Raw genomic sequence first — 24,491 nt, 5'->3', positions numbered from 1 at the left:
TGTGTTAAAAAGTGCACTAAATAAGTACAAATAATATAGTTCAAAATGTAGTAAATCAAATAATTTGTGGTAGAATTATGAACTCGGACCTATAATGCTCAAATCCTGGATACGGCTCTTTGATAAACAAGTTTCAAACTTGATTTGCTAATATTATTATCTCGCCGTAACTTCATCCAAAAACATAATAATCTTAAACAAACAAATATCCATCAAATTACCCAAAAGAGACCTACTTTTTTCTCTTAAGAGGCCCAGTTTTATACCCAGATTTAGTAGGTTTACCCCAAGGAGTCAACGAAACCCTGCCATGACTTCCACTACTCTTACTCCTCCCTTCACCACCCCCATGTGGATGATCCACCAGGTTCATCGCCACACCTCGAACTGTCGGTCTCCGTCCTAGCCACCTGGCATGTCCCGCCTTCCTCAACTTCTTCGTCCCGTGTTCCGGGTTCTATACTTGCCCAATCGTAGCCCTACATTTAACGTCAATCAATTTCTTCACACCGGACGGTAACTTCACTTCGCAGTACTTAGTTGAAGCGCTGGGTTCGGTTAGGATTTTCACCTATGTACCAGCTGAAATAGCATGCTTTAAAATATGACGCCGGACTAATTTTTTCCGAAACTTCTTTACCGAAATCAAAAAAAATCAATGTGTTACTCTCACTTTTCAAATTTTAATAATGTTTCTCGCATACATGTTCTGTATTGAAATACTTGTTTTTCTTGGTGAGAATCCTAAGCCCGTTCCACAGAAGATGATAAAAATGCATTCGTGAATGTTTTACAAGTGAAAGAAGCTTTTGAAAATCTCTATTTCCAAAAATACCGTCTTCATCCGCAAAATATTTGGATAAGTTTTGCAAAAAAGCTTTTGGAAAACAAAAATTTACAAAGATCACCCAAGTGTTGAGAGACTATCATAAATTTGGAGAAAAGACCCAAAACAATCCGGTATCTTTAAAATAATCCTATTACATAATAATCCATATTTTTAACTAAACAGCGTGAGAATTCTAACGGAGGCCAGCTATCTAAACTAGAATCAATTTAATCCAAGTATTGGTCTCCAAGAACCTGCAGGAAACTAGCAAAGGCAGAAAGCTTTAAAGAAAACAACAGTATGATATTTTCAACCAGAAATTCAGTCTACTACTCACAATCATACAAACACTGTAGGTTTAACGTGGCTCACCATTTTTCCTTTTACTGCTTTTGCATCACTAGTGGGTTTTGGAGCTCTTCTATAGGAGGCAACAGCTAGATGATATAACTTCATTGTCATGAATAATCAGAATGATTGTGCCGACTGTGATGATGACGGTAGTGACGATTCTTCTTCCTGCGTTCCTTATCTTCAGGCTCGGGTGAACTTGACCGTGAACGTCTGTGTCTGTTACTCCTTTTCCGATGCCGGTCATTATCATCGTCCTCTGAACTTGACTCAGAATGCTTTCCCCTACTTGACTCAGAATACTGTTTCTTCCTGTGTTCCTTATCTTCAGGCACAGGTGAACTTGACCGTGAATGTCTGTGTCTGTTATTCCTTTTCCGATGCCTGTTATTATTATCGTCCTCTGAACTTGACTCAGAATGCTTTCCCCTACTTGACTCATTATGATTCTTCTTCTTGTGTTGTCTGTTACTCCTTTTCCGATGCCTGTCATTATCGTCGTCCTCTGAACTTGACTCTGAATGCTTTCTGCTAGTTGACAGTGAATGTCTCTGTCTGTGTTGTCTGTTACTCCTTTTCCGATGCCTGTCATTATCGTCGTCCTCTGAACTTGACTCTGAATGCTTTCCGCTAGTTGACAGTGAATGTCTCTGTCTGTGTTGTCTGTTACTCCTTTTCCGATGCCTGTCATTATCGTCGTCCTCTGAACTTGACTCTGAATGCTTTCCGCTAGTTGACAGTGAATGTCTCTGTCTGTTACTACTCCATTTCCGATGCCTATCAGAGTCCTCTGAAGACACAGAACGCTTTCGAGACTTCTTCTTATGCTTTTTCTTCTTTGGTGTTCTTCCTCTATCATCATCATTCGAAGATGAAGTAATTTCTTCGTGATCACGTAAATCTGGTCTAGCTGGTGAAGACCGCTTTCTGTTCTCGCTTTTACTGGACTTCTTTTTCTTCTTTGGTTTGCTTGATAAGCTGGCCAGCAAATCAGGTACATTATCCCCAGTAAGAAATCCTGCACATCAAACAGGGCATTAGCATTTAATATACATAAAACACTATAAAAGAATTTAACCTGAGGTACCACTGGCCATGGGAAGAAGATGTTACCTCCGTACTCATCAAATATGTCCTCAGCAACTATTTGTTGGTTAGGATCATCAAGATTGAACCCACCACGTGGAGGACTGAGTCCAGGCTTCTGCTTGAGCTCCCACTTCAAAGGCTGTGGACAGGCCGGGAAACAGACAAATTGGGACATTAACATTTTTTGATACGGTGAAAGAAATTTACACTTTCTCGGAAAGAACAGATAGGAAGAGAAAGAAGGGAAAATGTCCCCTCCTCTTGTTTGTTTGAGTAGAAAAGGACAAACAATATAAGGATAAATTTTTTTCCTTTGCGCACCTCTAAATGTAAACTCATGGGAAAGAAAACCAAACATTTCCCCCTTGCTTTCCTTATTTTCCACTCAAACCTAAAAAAAGTAAAAAAACTTTCCTCCATTTCATATCCTTACTAGTCTCATTTCCTATTGCTTACCTTCCCCAATTTCCAATCATAGGTTACAGTCTGCATCCGAACATGGGGTGGCAGTAATTTTCCAAAAAGCAAAGCGAGCAGAAACATCTTAAAACTAAAGATGGATATAATTATTGCATGCTAAACAACTTATGACTAACGGATTCGAGAAAGGCCTCAAACTGTCCACTATCTTTGGGTTTGGACTCAAAACATCCATATTCTTTTACTTGGAGCACTAATAGTCAACAATGTTTGTCAAACTGGCCCACTTTTAATCAGTTCCCAAACATTCCGTTAAAATAAACAGAGGTGGAGATTCTTCACCAAATATGATCTTTATCGGCCCTATTCTGCAGGGGCTAAAAGAACATGGATGTTTTTGAGTCCAAAAGATATTGCCAAGATCAAAGAGGATGATCTCTCTAATGTCTTCCATGCCACATTGGCACTCAACAGTTAACCTGAGTTGCACCAGATGAATCTTATCACCAGTCTCCTTTTTTTTCTTCTTTTTTTTAATGGAAAGGTAAAGATTTTATTGAAAAGGTACCAAGAAGGTACTGATCAGTGTTTAGAAAAGCGATCGCTTCGTCGCTTTAAGCGCGAAGCGACGCGACGCGACTCAGTGTCGCTTCTAGCTGCCTGAGGCGACTCGACCGAGGGAAGCGCACGCTTCAACGGAGGAAGCGACGAAGCGACGAAGCGAGCAAAGCGACGAAGCATAAAAAAGCGACACTGAGTCTGTTTTTTTAAAAAGATGGCCCTTTTTTAAAAAGAGGGCCCTTTTTTAAAAAGAGGGCCCTTTTTTAAAAGAAAAAAACTTTGGGTCTGTTTTTTTTATACAAAACAGACCCTAAATTGAAAAATTGGTCATTTCTTCTTCTCTCTTCTACGATCAAGGTCGACCAAAGCCTAGGGTTCTTCATCAACATTTCTGACCAGTCCAGGTAATTTTCTTCTTCTCCTTTCTTCTTCTCTTTTTTTTCTTTCTTCTTTCTTTCTTCTTCTTGGTCCCGTCAGAATCTGTTTTTTTTTCTTTCTTTTTCCTTCTTTCTTCCTTCTTCTTTTTCGTTTATCTCTGAGACTCTGACAGTCCAGTACTCCAGTTTGCACTGTTCAGACTTCAGCGACTTCTTCTTCCCTTTATCTCTAACCCATTTTGTTTTTTCCCCCTTTTATTCTTCTTATTTATTACTTTTAATATGTATTTTAGTATATGTTATATTTTTCAGTTTATTTGATTTTTTTAATGTATATTTCAGCATATAAAATTAATTATTATTTATATATGTTATATTTTTCAGTTTATTTGATTAATTTTATATGTATTTCATTTTAGAAAATTAATTATTATATATATGTTATATTTTAGTTTATTTGATTTTTTAATGTATATTTCAGTATATAAAGTTAATTATTATTTATATATGTTATATTTTTCAGTTTATTTGATTAATTTTATATGTATTTCACTTTAGAAAATTAATTAAAATTAATTATTATATATATATATATGTTATATTTTAGTTTATTTGATTTTTTTAATGTATATTTCAGTATATAAAATTAATTATTATTTATATATGTTATATTTTTCAGTTTATTTGATTTTCTTAATGTATTTTTCAGTATATAAAATTAATTATTATATATATGTTATGTTTTCAGTTTATTTGATTAATTTTATATGTATTTCATTTTAGAAAATTATGTATGTTATATTTTAGTTTATTTGATTTTTTTAATGTGTATTTCGGTTTATAAAATTAATTATTATATATATTATACGTATTTTCAGTTTATTTGATTATGTATTTTCTTATATCTTAATAGGGATTTCAAAATGTCTCAAAGATCGAAAGATAAAGACCCGGCTTGGCGATATGGCGATAGAGTTAATGAGAAGAATACAAATATTGTATGCAAGTTTTGTAACAAGATTACAACGGGTGGAATTTATCGCTTTAAATTCCATCTTATTGGTGGCGATAGAAACGTCACAAGTTGTCCGAAATGTCCACCGGAGGTGAGGGATGAAATAAAGAATTTTGTTGAGAAGAAGAAGGAGCAAAAAAATCAAATGAGTCATCAACCATTGGTGACCAATCTTGATGATGATGGTGATGATGATATTGAAGAATTGTCACTTCCAACAAAACGGGGAAGAGATGCAATCTCTTCAAGCCATGGATCGACGGGTACGAGTAGGACTAAAGGTCCTATAGATTGCTATTTCCCAAAGAAGCCGGAAGGAAAGAGCGGTGGAAAAGATGTACAAAAAATTGCTAAGGACATTTTGAGGGATCGTGCAGTTAGAGCTTTTGCACGATGGGTCTATGATGCTGGGCTCCCCTTCAATTGTGTCAACTATACTGACACTTTTGGAGACTTTATTGAGGCCGTTGGTCAATACGGACCTGGAATGAAGCCTCCCACTTATCATGAAATCAGAGGTCCTTATCTAAATAAGGAAGTGGAGGAGACTAATAAAATTGTGGAGGAACATAAAGTTGCGTGGAACAAGTATGGCTGCTCCATTATGATGGATAAGTGGACGGCAAGAACTGGGAAAATGATTATTAACGTGTTGGTGAATTCTCCCAAGGGAAGTTTGTTTCTTGAGTCCATTGATGCTAGCGACTCATCCACTGACCACATCAAAATGTTCACCTTGTTTCAGAACACCATTGAAAAGATTGGCCCAAGCAAAGTTGTTCAAGTGGTCACTGATAATGCGAGTGAAAATGTGAAAGCGGGTGGCATGGTGGAAGGAGCGTACAAGAATGTCTATTGGACTCCATGTGCGGCTCATTGTATCAACTTAATCTTCGGGGACATTTTCAAGGAAAAACCCTTCTCTACAGTTTTTGGCCAGGGCGTTAGGGTACATTCTTATATTTCTCAGCGGCCCTTGTTATTGAATATGATGAGAAGATTCACCGGACAAAAAAATTTGGTGAAACCGGGCAAGACAAGGTTCGCCACTGCTTTCTTGACTTTACATAGTATCCACTTGCAAAAATCCAATTTGAGAAAGTTGTTCACTTCAGAGGAATGGAGCAAGAGTAAATTTGCAAAGGAAAGTGCAGGGAAAGATGTTGCACGCATTATTCTTTCTTATTCTTTTTGGAATAATGTCCTTCATGCTCTTAAAATTGGTGGCCCTTTGGTTAAAGTACTCCGTTTCGTGGATGGGGAGCAAAAACCACCAATGGGCTACCTCTATGAAGCTATGGATAGGGCCAAGGAGGCTATTCAAGCATCATTCACTGATGAGCAGAAATATGCAAAGGTCTTTCAGATCATTGATGCAAGATGGAGTGAGCAACTTCATAGACCTTTGCATGCAGCTGGACTTATTCTGAACCCGTCACTCTTTTATGATCAGCATGAGAATAATTCATTGGCTAGAGAAGTGTGGACAGGATTCCATGAGGTTGTTATCAAGTTGACCCCAGATGAAGACATGCAAGAAAAGATAGTAGATCAGCTTGCTATTTACAAGGCAGCTGAGGGACTTTTTAAGCTCCGACTTGCTATTAAACAAAGAAAGACGAAATCGCCAGGTGACCAAGTGCTTCTATATTTTATAGCTCTAACTTTAATGTATTTTTTATACTTATTAACTCTTGAATTTTTTTTTCACTTCTATAGTTGAGTGGTGGGACCAATATGGTGTAGAGACTCCGAATTTACAGACTTTCGCCATCAGAGTTCTAAGTTTAACTTGTAGCTCATCCGGATGTGAAAGGAACTGGAGCGTTTTTGAACACGTGAGAAATAAAAAGAATTATTTCGTGTTTTGAGATAAAGTAAATTATATCTCAATTGTCCCAACTCCTACTAATTAGTTGACACATCTTGTTTGCAGATTCATACAAAGAAGAGGAATCGACTAACCTTGAAGCGCCTCCATAATCTAGTGTTCATAAAATACAATAGAGCATTGAGGCGTCGCTACAACCACCGCAATCTAATTGATCCAATTCTTTTGGACAATATTGATGAGGCTAATGAGTGGCTAACCGGAGTCCCCGAAAATTGTGAAGATGAAGAAGTATTTGAAGGCGATTCTAATTTCACTTGGGGTGATGTTGCGGTTGCTAGTGGAGTTGGGGAGAATCCTTATGGTTTAAGGGGGAATACTTCAAGTTCAAGCTCGATTAGGAAGGGAAAAAGTGTGGCTACCACAAGTCGATCCCTATCCCTAATTGATGAAGATGAAAGTGATCATGAAGAGGAAGAGGAGGGGGAGGAGGAAGATGACGAGCAATATGAAGATAATAGAGGAATTCAAGATTTTGACAATCTTGAAGAAGAACAAGAAGAGTAGAAGAATAAGAGGTTGATTCTAGTAATTTAGTAGCTTTGATTTTGACAATTTGAACTTTTTGATTATTTATAATTTTATATTGTGTCTTTGCAAGGTTTACATTATGTTTTTTAAGAATTGCGCTTCACTTTAATAAAGCGTGCGCTTCGCTTTGCGCTTCGCTTTTGAAGCGAGGCGAGCCCTTGTCGCTTTTTTGCGCTTCTCGCTCTTAAAAACACTGGTACTGATAGAATACATCAAAAAAGAGCACATCCTTCTATAGTTTGAAGGAGTGCAAAATCTTATCACCAATCTCTCCTTTCTTTATTTTTAACAAATGGTGGTGTCCGCGTCTTGACTATTCCACCAAGTAAATGTTACCTTCCACCAACCAGGGGCGTATCTAGGGGGTTCCACGGGGCACGTGAACCCATGCTCCCCGCCCTAAATCATGTATAGTAATGTTATATTTTTTCAAAAAATATTTAAATATATGTGTGCACCCATGCTCAAAGTATTATATGATGTGATGGTTACCGAGTGTACCTCTCTAAGTGAGGTTGTGAATACAAATCTTATGTCAATCTTGTTGTTTTTTCCTTTTTTTTCTAGAAGTAGACGCCCATGGGAGATGGGCGTGTCTGGTGTTATTTTTTGCGTGTTAATTAAGTACTTTTTCTTTTTATTTCTTTTTTTGTTTGGTTAATTCTTTCAAAATTTTCACACATTGAAATTCCTACTCTTTCTTTTGTCGCTGTAAAATCTTATATGATTAAACAAAATGTGTATATTAAAACTAGTAGCAGTGTATGATATAGCATATAGTCAATGGGTTCAAATTATCTCAATATTTTCAACATGGAAAATAAATATAGATGTAAGAAAATTACTATTTAAAAAAATAAAAATTTGAACTTATAATTCCAAAAGTGCAATGGGTACGCAATCGTAAGAACTAAAGGTTGAACCCGTAAAATTTATATTCTGGATCCACCTCTTCTTAATAGTGCACTCATCCTGCCAAAATCCTGGATCCGCATCTGCCACCAACAAAGGAATCGGGTAACTCTACCCATCAAGGCTTAGGCAGATGAGAAGAATTTCACCTAATATTTTGTCTCTACTGACATTTGGACCCTGCTCTCCCAGGTCTGCACCTACTTCATTGATCATTAGCCTACATTGTTAAAGGACCGCAGAAGGCCTAGGGGATGGGCTTTTGAAGATCAAGTATCAACCTCGTACCAGGTTCACTAAATGCACATGAGCAGCCGATGCTCATTTCTGTTTGTGGCACACGCTCATTAAGCTTTACAATTTGATCTTGGATCCATGCTACTCTTATCGTTATTTCATAAATTGTTTGGCATTCATCTCGAAGAGTAATCTGCAACATATTGGCAGAAGAGGGGGGGCGCAATCTTGGCGACTCTCTACACCTTATCTTTTAAAAAAGATAACTTTGTATTCACAACTTTAGCACTAAGGAACTGCTGTAAGTTATGAACAAGTCAGGCTTACCCCTGCAGGGAGACAATGAAATCAAAAGTTCATGAACACGATCTACAAAAAGCTAAGGTAGTCTGACAAAGAGCTTAAGCTTTTCTTTCAAACATTTGAGATTCCTTTCCTTCCTTCCAATGCCGACCGGAATTATGATGCTTTCAGCAGTTGTTTTGAAGTCTTCTTCCCATACCAGCTCCAAAAGACCTCTCCTAGAAAGTTCTTAGCATCTGAAGCCCAAAAATTTAAAAATATATACTCCCTCCCAATCCCAATTTATATCTCTCTTTGCATTTTGGAACGTCTCAAAATGCCTGACCTCATTCCATTTCAATACACCTTTAACTTTAAGTTTGATGCGATATCCTCTTTATCAAATTAACATTTCGACAATTATTTTCATACCATCTTCCATTCGTACTAAAATAGAATATACGTTAATTTAACATCTTAACTCTGTGTACAATCACTCATATAAAATGAGCTGATGATTTTTCAACCAGCAATAGACGCGCACTAATGTATGGGTCAAAATCCATCTTAAGTAAAAAACGGTGCTAGTAAAGCATTCTTGGGACACCGCGTGCCGAAGTAATCTAATTATCAGCAAAGGCCGTAGTCGAGGACTCTTGACAGAAGTATAACGGTTAGTTTTCAAGATAGGACATTAAAGAGAATATTCTAGTGGATATTCTCTACATTTGTACTATAAGAGTTTTCCTTTTAGGAACATGTTCCCTATAAATAGAAAGACAGGAGACATGTGATATTCATTTTGTAAAAAATACACTTAGACTTGAGAAAGAAAATCGGATCTCATTGCTAAGATACAAACATTACCTTTTCACTGAGATTCTTGTCTACACTTTTCCACCAGATCCGAGAATAACTCAAATATTCAAGGGGTTGTCCATCATTCATCATTGTCAGAAAGAACATTCACTGATTCCATCCTTTCTTGGGTGACTCATTCATTCTATATACTTAAATGTCAATTATTGTTATTCATTGATATTGAATGCTACACTATTGTCTTTGATTTCCGGAATATTTATTGCATGCTATCGCCATTGTCCAACTATATCCGCACAGTGTTTGTTGCTTTTTTAAGAACTCATCTTAGGGATATTATCGTTAGCTAAGATTAACCTTCATTTATATCATTTAATTATTTGAACCAAGATCTATATTTTTTGGTCAAACAATTTGGCGCTGTCTGTGGTGATTTCTTAGTTAAATTTTTAGTTTCCTCTAGATCGACAATTAACGCAGGTCACTAACGTCAAAAAACCCTGAGATCTCCTTTCTTTGTGTATACAAAACCCTACATGGCAGATAGCCAAGGAGAAAGGACAAAAATAACAAGTGACTTCCCAACCAACCTCATGAATGTCATCAACGAAAGCTGTGAAATAGTAGGTGAAGACATGACGCCCGACGCGTCCCCTAGGCGAGAGAGATCACCACCCCCATACTGCATCATAACAAAACCCAGCGGAAAAGGGGCCTCCATGTCTACGGAGGAAGGTACGCCCCAGCTGTGAAAAAACTCCTCGAGGCATGGCTGAACGACACGCTAGCAAGCATACTCAACAAACCCGTTCCAGGCATGACTGCAGAAACCGCAAGGACTTGCACGATAAAACAAACAAACGAGCAGTGCAACCGACCCCTCCCTCCAACGACAGGTATAACTCACAATGTTACTGATAGTGCGGGTGACAATACCCTCGCTGTCATTCTAAAAAGGATGGAAGAAATGAATAATGAAAACAAGGCGCTCCGAGACCAGATAAAAAAACACCAAGAACGAGTTGACAAGATACCGAACGCTCATAAGCTGCTGCCGAAAAGGGACGCCGGCAGGTTCGTAGAGCAGTCGTACAGCGATGATGCAACCCTGCATGCCATACCAAAGACCTTCAAAATGCCACTCTACCTCAGGATATACGACGGAACGACCGATCCTGAAGATCATGTGACACTACGTCACCGCCGTGAAAGGCAACGACCTCGCCAAGGAACAAGTATCCTCCATTTTGCTAAAGAAGTTTGGCGAAACCCTCACGGGAGAGACATTAACACGGTATTCGCAGCTACCAGCCCGCTCCATAGAAACTTTCGAAAACAATGGCCGATAAGTTCGTAACCGCCCAGCCCGCACACCTTTTCGTGTTAAGGTTATGTTCGATCACGCTCGAACAAACACCTACCGGCCCTCGGCCACGATTTAATGAAAGGTTATGTTTGACCCCGCTCGAACAAACACGTACCGGCCCTCGGCTGCGATTTAATGAAAGGTTATGATTCGATCCCGCTCGAACAAACACCTACCGGCATTCGGCCAGGATTTAATGAAAGGTTATGTTCGACCCTGCTCGAACAAACACCCACCGGCCCTCGGCCGCGATCTAACGAAAGGTTACGTTCGATTAAAATCAAACAAACACCTACCGGCCCTCGGCCGCAATCTAACAAAAGGTTAGATTCGACCTCGCCCGAACAAAGACCTATCGACCCTCGGCCACATCTCAACACACACACAAAAATAGAAGAAAAGAAAAAAAACAACGCACACAATCTACGAATAGCCGACTCTAAGGCCACGGCCAGCTAAAAGACTAACAACAAGGACAAAAGCGAAACAAGCAAACAATCGAGGCAAAAAACATACGAGTACAAAAAAAACACAAGGGAAAAAGATGCAAGGAACAACTTTGATATTTCACAACTGTTTACAGAGGCTCGTGAAGACGCCAACAAAAATACACAAAAAGATCAAAATAAAACTACTGGTCACCGCCGTCACGACCATCAGTGCCCTCGCCAACTTGGTCCTCAACAACGTCGCCACCCTGACCATTAATATCCTCGTCATCGCCACCTTCGCCCTCAGATATGCGGCATCATACCAGGCATTCTCCTCGAGCCGGTCTACACCCTCGTCCTCACCGGCCTCAGGCGTAGCGAAATCATACCCACAAGCGACTCGAGCCTCATGAGCCTTAACACGAACATCTTTGAGGGCAGTCTCAGAAACGGATCTCGACGCATGCAAATCTCGAAAGACATCTAATTAGGCCTCGGCATGAATCCATTCCTCATATAACTTCAGAAGAGCATTTGGAAAATCTGAAGTCCAGGAAGAGGACGGTTGTGCCAGTAATTGGGCATTCTCGGCCTCCAAAGCAACAACTCGATCGTAGAGGCCAGAAACCTCTCTCGAACTCCCCAATCCTTTCATCAAGTCGTTCTTCTTTGAGCCTGGCCGTCGTTAAATCATTTTCTCGCTCGGAACGAAGAGCCCGAACCACCACCTCAAGGGATTCCGTCTTCCTCAAAGCCTCCGACCGCGCAGACTCCACCTTCTCTAGCTCCCATAGCTTCTCAGTGACCTCGCCACTAAGAGCTTCCGTCCTAAATTGACATTCTTCGAGCTGGCCGCGCAACATGACTACCTGAGCTTGGAGATCACTGCACTGGACTTCGACCCCCTTGCTAAGCTCAAGCTCTTCCTCTTTGCTCCTCAACGTCCCCTCCAGGACACTGCACTTCCCCACCATCCGCACCAGCTCCTCGTCTATGGCCTTCAAGTCTTCCCCCAATTGGTACACACTGTCGCCTTCACGAAACCGACATCTAAGCTCCTGATACTTCTCAAGGCACCTGAAGTACTTGTCCTTCAATTTCACATAGATATCTCGAGCCCAGCAATGTTGTTTAAGAGGAAGTTGCCATCTATAGTCTTAAGGGTCGTACCCTCAATCTCATAACAAAGAGGGAAAAGGAAAGGGATAATATTCTCGGTGTCCACAAGAAGATTACGATCCATCGGGATCGTAACAGTCCTCGAACCCCCCCTCCAACCTCACTTCAAGCCAGTGTTGTGAAGAGCGTGAAGCGAGGAAAAGCGACAACCCCCATTTCGCTTAAAGCGAGAAGCGAAGCGCTCGCTTTTTTGAAGTAAAGCGGAATTTTTAAAAAAAATAAAAATAAATATACTATTTGAATATTAAAATATACCATTCTGTTAAAAACTGGGCAGCATAAAAACAGTGAAAGAAGAACTAGGCAGCATTTCAACGAAGAGAAGACTGAGAAAGAACCGAAGTGGAAAAAAAAAATCGCCAGCATTTCGTTGCTATTTGGACGCTAAAACAATGAAAGAAAAAGAAAAATCATATATTTGTTGCTGATGGTCGTATGTTGAAGTTGAAAAGTACAAGACTTGGAACCCTAGTCGCCTTTTTCTCTCTGTTGCTGCTGGTCGTATGTTTTAGTAAAAGAACACCTTTCTTTTTTAATTAAATAGGTTGGCAGGTGTTTAAAACAGAGAAGCGCTCGCTTTGGTCGCCTCGCTTCGCTTCAGCGCCTCTCACTTTTTAGTGGGAAGCGCACGCTTTTGCCTACCTGAGTCGCTTCATATAGCAAAAGCGGTCATAGGGTCGCCTCGCTTCGCTTCTCGCTTTAAGCGAGGAAGCGACCGTTTTTCACAACCCTGCTTCAAGCTGAGTAAGGCCCTCGTCGATCATCCTCAGCTCGTTTAGGTCTATGTCGGAATCGGATCCAACTTCCTCCTCAACAACAGCTTTCCCTCTATCATCAGTTGAAGAAGGTATGTCCGCCGCAACCCCGAAAGACGAGGCCTCTTCCCATCTTGGAAGAATAGGGTCATCACTGCCCACCACGCCTTCGACTGCATCCCCCACAGGTCTATCTTCGTATCCTCCAAACAAGTGGACTCGGGACTAGCCTCTGGTCTCTCCCCGATATGCACTGTTGTCGTTTTCCGCAGGACAACCACAATCTCCTACATCGGCGGTCGCCGACCTTTCTCCCCTGACATCCACAACCCTCCTCTTACGAGGAATCAAATCTCTATCGGGCAAAGGTTCTTCGCCCTCGTCTATGAGAGTATATAAGGGAGAAGCCGAGGTCTCCGCGGCCAAAGTCTCCACGCCGAGGAGGGGCAAATTCGGACGCAGCAACAGGAGGGACTGGGGGCGGGAGCCGAGGACGTAGTAGTTTTCCTCTTCCGAAACGAGAGTGTGGGGGCTCTCGACCTCCTCGAAGATCCCCTGGCCGAAGCTAAGAAAACACAAGGAAAGGAAAAGGTCAGCAAAGGTAAACAAAAAAAAAGAGCTAAGACACCGATGTTAAAAGGAACATGCCAATCGAAGGGAGAGCAAGCCCAAACTTCTTGAAAAAACTTGGCCATTCATTGAATCCCTACGATGTAAGGGAGGAGCCGATCGACCCAGTCAGAAATGTGAGCGACCGAAGGAGGAGGTGAGGTCTTGGCTGCATGAGAAGGAAACAAGAGGTCAAAACCCATGACAAAGCACATGATAAAAATCAGATACCTACAAGCAGGGAAATTAGGTACTTACGAGCATAATTCCAAACCTCGGGGAAACCGTCGACATTAGCCACGACGTCCTCGGTTCTGACAAAAAAGAAGTTGAACTAGAATTGACGGTTGGCTTTGTCGTCCATCTTCACCACCAAACACTTGCCCCCTCGATGGCGAAGATTCAACATTGTTCCCCTATAAAAGCTAGGGGCGAACAGATGTGTTAAGTGTCGAAGTGTCAACTCGACCCCGGCTAGCTAGGCAAATTTGCTAAGCATCTTTATAAGTTTATAAACATACGGCACAAGCTGAGCTGGGTAAACGCCGTAGTAACGACAGAAGTCCTCGACCAACGGTAGGAGAGGAAAGGAATAGCCGACTTGGAAAGGGTAAGCGTAGAAGGCACAGGCCGAATTTCCCACAGCGGGAATCAACTCGACATGAACGGCAAGGCTGAATTTGGCCTTAAACTCCGCCAATTCCTTTACCGTCATCACTGATCGGAAATCACCAGGTACGGCCTCAGGGGCTTTGGTAAAGTCGGATCTGGAGTAAGGGTTGCGTGGCACTATTTCCTCCACCGACGGAAAAGTTTCATCCTCAACGGCGGTAGAAACACTCCCCACGAGAAGGGAACACCATTGCCAAGGGGGGCAACGCGGCTCCCCTCCCTAGTCTCAAAAGGTAATTTATACATGGTTCAAATAAAGGAAGGAGATTAACAAGCAAGAAGGAGTGAAGAATAATGAGAATCGCTGAAACAAAAGGGTTCAAAGAGTTCTACAAAGAAAACAATGGAGAGGCTACTGCTTAAAGAAACGAGAGTTGGGAAAAAAGTTTCAAAATTGACAAACTTTCCCCTATTTATAAGGTTGAGAGGCGCCAGAATCGAAACGACAGGCCATGATTAACACGAAAATCGAAGCGACAAGCTAATCAAAAATCACACCCAAATCGATACAACGCGTCGGGAAACGGCGTCATTATGACGCATGATGTCATGACATCACCTTTCCCCTTGGCCTAAACGGCTCCAACAAACTTCCCGAGAAATTCAAAAAAATTCAAAATATGCGGACCTCAGAACGCAGAGGCGGATCCAGGATTTCAAGAGGATGGATGCACTATTGTGAAGATGCGGTTTTGGAATTTATATTTGACGAGTTTAACTTTAGTATCTACCATATACCCACTACACTTTTGAAATTATAGGTTTAAAATTATATTTTTTTAAAATTTTAGTGATTTTCACGTATATATCTATACTCCGTGCAGAAAACAAGACCGTCCGGAGTGGGATTTGAACCACCAATTTCACTCGTAGAGGTGCACCCAATGATTATTGTACCATAGGAGTCTTTGAGCAAGGGTTCACACACATATAATTAAGTAATTTTCAAAAAATATAACATTATTATACATGGTTTAGGGAGAGTAGTATGGGTTCACATGAACCCATACCCTAAGACTTAGATACGCCCCTGTCAGAAGGCCACGTAGCCTTGTCTCCACAACCACGGCTTCAGCCAACACGGAAGAATTGTGTCATGACTCATGAATAACATTGCCCACTCACCGATCGCGTCCGCAGGAACAACCTCGATAAGCGGAGGGACTAGCTGTATGGGTCAAAATCCATCTTAAGTAAAAAAACGGTGTTAGTAAAGCATTCTTGGGACACTGCGTGCCGAAGTAATCTAATTATCAGCAAAGGCCGTGGTCGAGGAATCAACAAGGACTAGGGCCGAGGTCGAGGACTCTTGACAGAAGTATAACGGCTAGTTTTCAAGATAGGACATTAGAAAGAATATTCTAGTGGATAGTCTCTGCATTTGTACTATTATGTTTTTCTTTTAGGAACATGTTCCCTATAAATAGAAAAAGACATAATGATAGGGAACATGTGATATTCATTTTGTAAAAAATACACTTTGACTTGAGAAAGAGAATTGGATTTCATTGCTAAGATACAAACATTACATTTTCACTGAGATTCTTATCTACATTTTTCCACCAAATCCGAGAATAACTCAAATATTCAAGGGGTTGTCCATCATTTATCATTGTCAGAAAGATATTCACTTATTCCATCCTTTCTTGGGTGACTCATTCATTCTATTTACTTAAATGTCATTTATTGTTATTCATTGATATTGAATGCTACATTATTGTCTTTGATTTCTGGAATATTTATTGCATGCTATCGCCATTGTCTGACTATATCTACACAGTGTTTGTTGCTTTTTTAAGAATTCCATTTTAGGGATATTATTGTTAGCTAAGATTAACCATCATTTATATAAATTTAATTATTTGAACCAAGATCTATATTTTTTTGTCGAACTAGTTGCGTCATCACCCAAGCGCAAAGAGAACACCATATCTTGTAAAACAAGAGCATATACTATAGCTCCCTTGCAACTCCGCTATGCAAAGATAGGTGTTTTGTATTATTCAGTCCCATTCTTCTCAAGTGTTCTTGTGTTAGACGAACTTCATGCAACCAAAATAAGATACTTCCCCGGGGGCTTTTTTCTTCCACTGAATTTGCCATGGTCATTCCTTTCCAATTCTCCTAGGCCAGGTTCACGTCTTAATGAAAACTCTCCACCCTTTAATTAATGAAGTTTAAGACTTTGGTTTCCACGATACTACACACAATTTGCAATAGCAATTTTTTTGTCCATTTCTTTTTCTTGGGGGGGTGGGGGGGTGGGTGGGGGGGTGTTTCATTTCTTTCAATGTTTTGACAAGCTTGTGGAAAATCTAGGCAGTAGGCGCCCAACTAAAAACATTAAGGTAATGATAGGAGAGTAGACCAAGACCTTTATAAACCCTTAAGAGTGCCCTAATGTACCCGATGTGGAATATCATATACTTCAACTTCCTCCAACATGTGGAACCCAATTTTGAGGTTCTTATGTGGACTTCACAATATTGAAGCTCACACTCGGATATGATTGTATACATACGCGTGCAAAAATGAGCGTCTCAAAAGTTGATTTTGACACTGCATGAAACAATATTTATATCCAACCAACACTTTTAGACAATGGATGTAATTCAAAACCTTTATAAATCCTTTCAGATGCCCTTACAAAGGGCATGTTCCTAAAGAGAGTATGTGGAACAATATATAACTCAACAAAATTGATTCCGTTTAATCCTTTTCTCTTTCATTTTCTATACTGACCAGTTTGCCCCTTGAAAGTGGTTAGTGTACAATGAGTTGAACTTTTAAGATGGCAAATTGTAATCCTAGAGGTTTAGATGGAAAAATGAAACAGAGCCTAAAACTTGGAAACTTGATGAATTGTACAATTGGAAAGATGAGACAGATCTATACCTTGTTTTCTACGGACTACAAGAAATAGAGCAACCTTCCAAGCTTAGAGCTCCAAGTACATCTTCCGCAAGAGAAGAGGTCTCTTGGCATCCTTATGGATCAACTTACGGGTGCTTTAAGTGAAATTGCATCAACAATGAATAGGGAAGGCTCTACCCCAGAGCATATGCTTCTCTAAAGGAGCATTTCTTTTACAAGGTAAATAATCTTATTAATAATGGAAAATTCTCCTGTAAACAAGCAGTATACCAAAAAGTTAAGAATCTACACCAAAATATGATTCCCCTTCTCTGAAGAAAGCTAGATCTACTCCATAATATGATTCCTTTCTCTAAAGGAGGATTTCTAGCCCTCTAATTCCTACTTTTTAGCGAAATGTTTAACAAGTTATTTTTCTTTGAAAATTGAAGCTGTTCAGCATACTGGAAAGTGGAAAACAAATTCTTAACCTATCTCCACTAAATTCACTGTTTCAACCCCTCTATCACAAACTTTTCTGTTTGTTTTTTTTTGGTGGGAGGTCAAGTGGTCCAGTCATCATGGCTATGTAAGAATAAGAAAAACATGCACGCGCAAACAGAATACTTTAGCTTGTGGGTGGAGAAAAAGGGGAAAAAGCATGCACGCACACATAAACATAGGCCACATTACCTCAGAAGCATCTGTCTGAGCCAGGATAGCAGTTAAAGGATCATCTCTTTTTATTCGACTCTCTTCATTTGGCATAATAGCATCTTTCAATGGACATTCACGATCGCCACTCTGATGGCCAAAGGCTCCACATCTGACGCATTTGACATTACGTATCTCAATTCCAAATGGTTTGGCCCTTCCAGCAACACCTGTTTCCAACCTAGAGGTGAAGAACAATCATCTGGCATCAATATATCTTGGTACTCGGAAGGCAAAAGCTACCATAAGTTCAGTTCCACCATAATAGATTGAAAAGCAACAAAAAAAAAAAAAAATAGAATAGACAGAAGCAAAACGAGGAAGATATATTAACAACAGGAAGATCTTAATTTGCACAATCACATTATTAACTCAAAGAAAATCAGAATTGGCTCTGCATTGGAAAGAAAATATTCAGTAAATACCACCAAGGAAGCCAATAAAGCCCAGAAAAAGATTACAACAACTCTGGCTTAATCCCAAGCTAGTTGGGTTTGGTATGAATCTTCACTATCTTCTCCAACACTAGGTTTCAACATTTTCTACTGGGATAACAGACCTCTAACAAGATAAAAAATTCCTAGCAATGTTGGATTTTAAAGTAAGTGTACTAACATGATTTCTTTGATAAGGCATAAGTGCACTACATGATTAAAAGCCTTAATCGCAACTAACTGATATAGCCTATATGGATCTTTTTCTTTCATTATACCCTATCTTTCACCAAGTCTGTATGGATTTCAAGAGATTATAAATTTTTTTCATATAATTTCTTAGGTTAACTCGTCCCCTTTTTAACACATTTCAATCACCATGGTTTCACACCTATAGAGCAATGCCTCTAGAGATCGACGTATGACATGTCCAAACCATCTCAAGTGACCTCTCATTTTATCCTATTGCTTGTACATTTGACAGAATGTCATCTTTTCTAATCCACTCTAATCTTGTAGGACTGCACATAATCTTAACCTTCACATTTCTATGACACTCATCTTATTGATATAATCTTAACAAACATTATCGGTCTTACAACCATTGTGCCGAACTTGCCTTTCCTATTGCATAACACTCTGGTAATACTTATCCATTTCAACCATCCTATTTTCATTCTATGCATTACATCTTCATCTATCATAACATCCTCTTAAGAGTCAAACCTAAACATCTAAATAGTTTGCATCTCATCGAGCCTAGTCATAACAATTTGTGTCTAAGCACTATAATCCCGTCTAATCTCACCCCAACTTCACCTTCTTTTCTCCTGATAAAGTAAATAATTTTATTAATGATGGGAGAAACCTCGTGTACAAGCCATATAACCTCAACTTCACTATCCATTTGTGGCCAGTATAGTCTTATTTTACTCATACTACAACCCTGACTCTCTAGCGTGATTCTCCATAGTTTAAGTTTTTGGTTGACACTTCCGATAGTATTGTCAATTAACACAATCATACGCTAATATCACACCACGAGACTTCACCCAGTATAATGTTAGTTAACTCATCCCTAACTAGCGTAAACAAATATTGATCTAATTCCAGATGCCAGATCCCTAATGTACACCTACTGTAATACAAAACTACTTTGTATCTCCTACATTGCTCTAACGCTAGAGATAACACATTTGTACATATTCTTTATGACATTTATATGATTAATATCAATTTTTTTCTTCTTAAACAGGTAACACTCACTGAAGGACTTCTCTTGGCACTCTATTATATGCTTTCCCTATGTCAATGAATATCGTGTAGGTTATGCTTCCTCTCGCAATGAATTTCCATCAATCTTCTTAGCACAAATATAGATCCCGTCGTTGTAGCTTGGAAATACTGAAATAAGATTTTAGTAAGAAGAAAACTAGAGAAGGTCAAGGATTTGAAAATTTTCATTTTAGTTTCACCATTTTATCACCTTGACATCCCGCATAGTGCCTATTGCATCTCAGACAGTTACACTCTTTTGTGGAGCCTAGACAATGATTCCCACCAGATGATGTTCTTGGACAGCAAATCTCAATTGTTGAAATCACTTTCTTCCTTAAGCGGATACAAAAGATTAAAAAAAGAAAACGTTCGACACCTCATCGATCCCTCTCCAATGAGAACAAGCATAGTATCAGTAGCTCCATCTTTTCTTTGATAACCCCTTTAGGGACTTCATTCGAGAAAAAAATCTACTACAAAGAGAATCCTAAATAAAGACAATTCAACATTTTTAAGGGAGGAGTAAGATCCATCTAGTGACTTATCAAAAAAAAAAAAAAATCCAACGATATAGCAACTTAGAATCCTCTTGATGACAAGATCCTCAAAAGCAGTGGATATATAATTGTTTTTGAAAAATTCGTATTAACATCACAACACCCCAAAAAGTTGCATTCATGTAAAGCAATGGATAGAGAGTCCACCGGCCCCCAAAAGCATCACTAGACACTTGGATGGCTGATTTAAATGTGGAAAACTCTGTTTAGAGGCGGAAAAAAAAAGTGAACTTCTCAAACTCAATTCGCAGCAAACAACTTTAAAAAAAATTCTCATCAAAAAGATTTTAGAGTGGCACTAAGATAGTATGAATTGAAGACATATTATCTCCATGCATCCAAGTATATGTCCTCTATTCCTTTTTTGTTTTTGCTACTCTTTCTCCCTTTTACTGAAAATTGTTGCTCTTTTTCTCCTCTTTTTCCTTATCGTCTTTTGTCTCCCTCGTCTTTCTTTCTCCCCATCTTTCTTCTGCTTCTTTTTTTCCTTTTCTTCTTTTCCACTTATCTTGAGCCGAGGGTCTATCGTAGCCTCTCTACCTCTCCAGGTAGGGGTAAGGTCTGCGTACACACTACCCTCCCCAAACTCTACTTGTGGGATTATACTGGGTATGTTGTTGTTGTATATGGGGCAACTTGCGCGCACCTTAACTATTCCGCCCGGTACTTGCAATCTCCCACCAGTACAGATACCGAACAAGCTTAGGCAGATGAGAAGAAATCACCTAGTACGTTTTGTCGCTGCATTCGAACCCTGATTTCCAAGGTTTGCACCTACTTCATTGACCACTAGGCCACACCCCTTAGCTGTGTGTCCAAGTATATGTCTTTGAGTTGAGGCATATGCTTCGCTGGTTTGAAGAATAGGAATAAGGACAAGGAAGATGAACTTTTAGAGTAAGCTATGTTCTACTTCTCTGCTGGAGTAGAAAGAGAGGGGCAGTTGAACTTGCTGGTTGAGTTGGTGCTTTATAAGTCCTTTAAGTTTTGTATTCTCTTACAAATTTATGAAGTCAAGGCTAACCAGTTAATTTAGTCATAACCACCAACAGATGGTCCGAATAAGGGTATACAATAGATAGAAGGCAAGGTTTGATGTTGCAGTGTTCTCAACAGAGACATTTTTACTCAAGATGACAAGATGATGTCTCGGTCTTCTCAACTGGGACATCAGTTACTCCTCTTGTCCAAATCGTAGCTTACGTCAATCCGTTATCTCTCATTTTGAAAGCTTCTATTTCTTTTATTTCCTAACCTGCATACTTCCCGTTAAAACAAAATAAAATCACCTTACTAGCAAGTGGAATGTCTCAGATTCCCATTTAACCCTGCAAACACCAATTTTACCTGGATCCTAGTTCCAAAACCAGAAGGATGGTAGAAAAACAGTAGCACCATTGCTAAAAAGGAGGTGAGAAATGCTTATGCAATAAAAAAGACAAAGGCACAATTACATCAAGCGGATTTAGTCTATTCAAATAATTGTGCCTAAGATAATAACACGATCTTGGTGAAGTAGTGATGAATAGCTTGACTAATTACAAAAGAAAAAATGTACCTAAGGAATCACCACTTGAAAAGTTAATAGCTAGACCAATTACTTCATACATGTCTTGTCGGTATCTATTTCCCTCCAATTTATACACCACAATACAATGTGTCTGATATTCAATGCTTTGCAACATAATGTCTAGTCAGCTAATAGACATTTAAGGGAGAAATGTTCCATTCTAGGGCTCACAAGACAAGCAATTTTCCTTCTTTGTACAACTCCTTGAAAGGGAATAAAGAAAAGAGAAGGTATAATATAGCTCATCAAACTGCCAGAACAAGTGGTTCCAAGCAGCTTTAGAAAAACAAACTGCTAAACTATAAATCTCCTCAAATTCAAATAGCTTAAAACTGAAAAGATGATGTCAAATATAATTCTGTAACTTGGTTATCAATCCTGAAGGAAAACAGCACATACCTTGGAGCATTTTTAAGCACTTCAAATTCTTCTTCTGTTGGCAAAAGACGGCCAAAAACATCCTTTGGCCTTGGTTTCTTTTTCTCCTGAACAGGTGGCACTTCAGGTCTCCTATGAACGAATTAAAGTAATATAAGTGAGTCTAAGTTTTACAACCAATGATACATGGTGCAGCAGTCTCTTTCACAAAATTTAGGTTTAGAATCATCGAGAACTACAGCAGCTTAGCAGCATTACCCAGAAATGGAGGCCCCTGCTGCAGATGTTTCTTGAGAAGTGCCAACATGCCCCTGTTTTTGTGCTTCGTCAGCAATCTCTGCAGCTTTTGCACTTTCCGGATTGTAACCAGGCGGTCGCACATACATAAAGCTAACAGCTTTCATCATCTCCATCTAACAACATTGTCAGACAAACAAATCAATCTCCACAGAAAAACATCCCAAAACACCGCACGTGCAATACTATTTGCTTCATATTTTACAACCCTGAAGAGAATATGCCATGATTCTTTCACATATAAATGCATCAAACATTATGTACCTGTTTGTTTTTGGATTATGAAACTGATTCAAATTATTTAAACGTGTAATCATTGAATAACCAATTCTTATTCATCCTTTTCCTTGAAGAAATATGTGGATGTTAGATTAAAAAATGATATTTTTAACCAAACAATGCAACTTTTTTAATGAGAAAAAGGGGATTAAATAGGGTGAAAATAACCAAAAAATCAAGCAGAACTTAATAAATAAAAATGGTTACCTTCTCTTTCTCTTTCTTGGAGACAAGAGCAGTCTGACGAAAATACTCCTGTTCTTGAGCATACTGAAACACACACCCAGATCAGAAAAGCAACAAACCAGAAGCAAAATTGAAACTTTTTGACAAAACTAAGCAAACTAACAAAACCCCAAATCAAGAAAATCGTCTCATGAAAAGGAATATTGGGTATATATTCGGTTGGTTGAAAAACCAAACCTCGCGGGCAATTTCGTTAGCACGTTGCTCTCTCTGGGCATGAGTCTGTTCGGCAATCCACTTGCGACGTTGGTTTGGGTAAGAGAGAGGGTGCCATGGCTTCTGGTTAAGGAAATTGTGAGACCAAGCAGTGCCAGCTTTAGTTTTGTAGTCTACTTCACCTCCTTTATCAGAGAATCTCTTGCTCAGCCTGAATCCACCTCCCTCTTCCTCCATCACACCCGACTGAGTTCCCGTTTGGGAATTGGGATGGGACGGGGTCGCGTGGTGGTGCTGGGTTTTATTGGGTCCTCTGTAGATGTGTAATAGTTCAATTGAACCCCAACACTTTTAAGAATTGTAGATTTTGGATCCAACTCCCCTCCATTTTCCATTTTCTTTTTCTATATATTCCACTTGAATAAAAGACACATGGCATAGTTTAAATCTATTGATTGAGATTTAATTAACTAAGATAAGATTCTAATCATGGTTAAAAAAATAAATATTCATATATTTGCTTCCAAATATTTAGGTAACTAGCTGCATATCATCTCATCTACAGCAGGGAGGTGTGGTTCCCGTGAATCAGTAACTTTTGCACATACCGTATATATGTATTAAAAAAACCACTAAATATTTATAAATATTTAAATGTGAACCTAAAATATTTAAATGTGAATCTAAATATTTAAATGTGAACCCAATTACTTATTGTATATTTACGAATCCATAAACTTCAAATCATGGATCTGCCTCTGAGTTACATATATATGAACTTTTCCCTCGAAATTTTTTTTAACGGGTCGTTCTCTATTTTGCTACTTTTTTTACGATTTATCATTCATTTCCTCTTTGAGTTAATCTTTTAATGGCACTTTTTTTATTAAAAAATTAGCTATCAACAGGTATGACACCTCAAATATTTTTTAGAAGAATTAACTTAAATAGCCACCTAGCCAAACACTTAAATTTAAAATAGTCCATAGATGTATAATATATTTGTAATCCATGTATAATATGTGTATAATCATGTATATTCACTGTATAATCCATGTATATTGGTTAAAAAAAGTAAACAATGAATTTGGTCGACTGTTTACGTAAAGATCCCTATTTTTCATAACTAGGTGCTCTTTTTATGATGCTAATTGATTACTGCCTGTGATCCACTTTAATTAATTTTTTTAGCTTTTTTTATTGTCCATAATATTTAATATTTTCAAATATCAAAAAGGAACTAACTTCTTTTTTTTCAAAGTTGCACTTGGATTAAAGAGTAGTGAAGTATTTGTTATATTTTTAATGAACAAATTAAAGAGATATTAAATGTTAATATGGTCAATTTTATTATTAATTAACAACTAGTTTGGATGGTTGTTACCTATTGTATCATATTGTTA

General features: G+C 38.9%; 2 protein-coding genes across 5 annotated transcripts; one reads left to right on the top strand and one right to left on the bottom strand.

Annotated features, from left to right (window-relative positions):
• Positions 1-23,416, bottom strand: LOC107792268 (putative zinc finger CCHC domain-containing protein At4g19190). 4 transcript variants are annotated; one of them, XR_012706106.1, is made up of 8 exons: positions 23,110-23,416; positions 22,894-22,956; positions 22,369-22,523; positions 22,132-22,242; positions 17,873-18,074; positions 2,294-2,408; positions 1,202-2,198; positions 1-582 (listed from the first exon to the last, which is right to left on the bottom strand). XR_012706106.1 is itself a non-coding variant. In XM_016614463.2 (7 exons), the coding sequence occupies exons 1-7, from the start codon at positions 23,323-23,325 to the stop codon at positions 1,288-1,290; spliced, it is 1,773 nt and encodes a 590-aa protein (XP_016469949.2). In that variant the 5' UTR covers positions 23,326-23,416; the 3' UTR covers positions 934-1,287. The 4 variants fall into 4 exon arrangements, 1 of the variants encoding a protein (XP_016469949.2); XR_001649491.2 differs by having other exon boundaries at positions 1-479; XR_001649490.2 differs by lacking the exon at positions 1-582 and adding an exon at positions 934-1,093.
• Positions 2,428-7,139, top strand: LOC142177567 (uncharacterized). The gene is made up of 4 exons (XM_075246716.1): positions 2,428-3,654; positions 4,541-6,273; positions 6,362-6,480; positions 6,579-7,139. Exons 2-4 carry the CDS (start codon positions 4,551-4,553, stop codon positions 7,038-7,040), a joined length of 2,304 nt encoding a protein of 767 aa, XP_075102817.1. The 5' UTR covers positions 2,428-3,654; positions 4,541-4,550; the 3' UTR covers positions 7,041-7,139.
• Positions 23,417-24,491: the final 1,075 nt, after the last annotated feature.

This window comes from Nicotiana tabacum, chromosome 23 (assembly GCF_000715075.1).
Source record: "Nicotiana tabacum cultivar K326 chromosome 23, ASM71507v2, whole genome shotgun sequence".
NCBI lineage: Eukaryota > Viridiplantae > Streptophyta > Magnoliopsida > Solanales > Solanaceae > Nicotiana > Nicotiana tabacum.
This window is presented reverse-complemented; position numbering and strand designations above follow the sequence as displayed.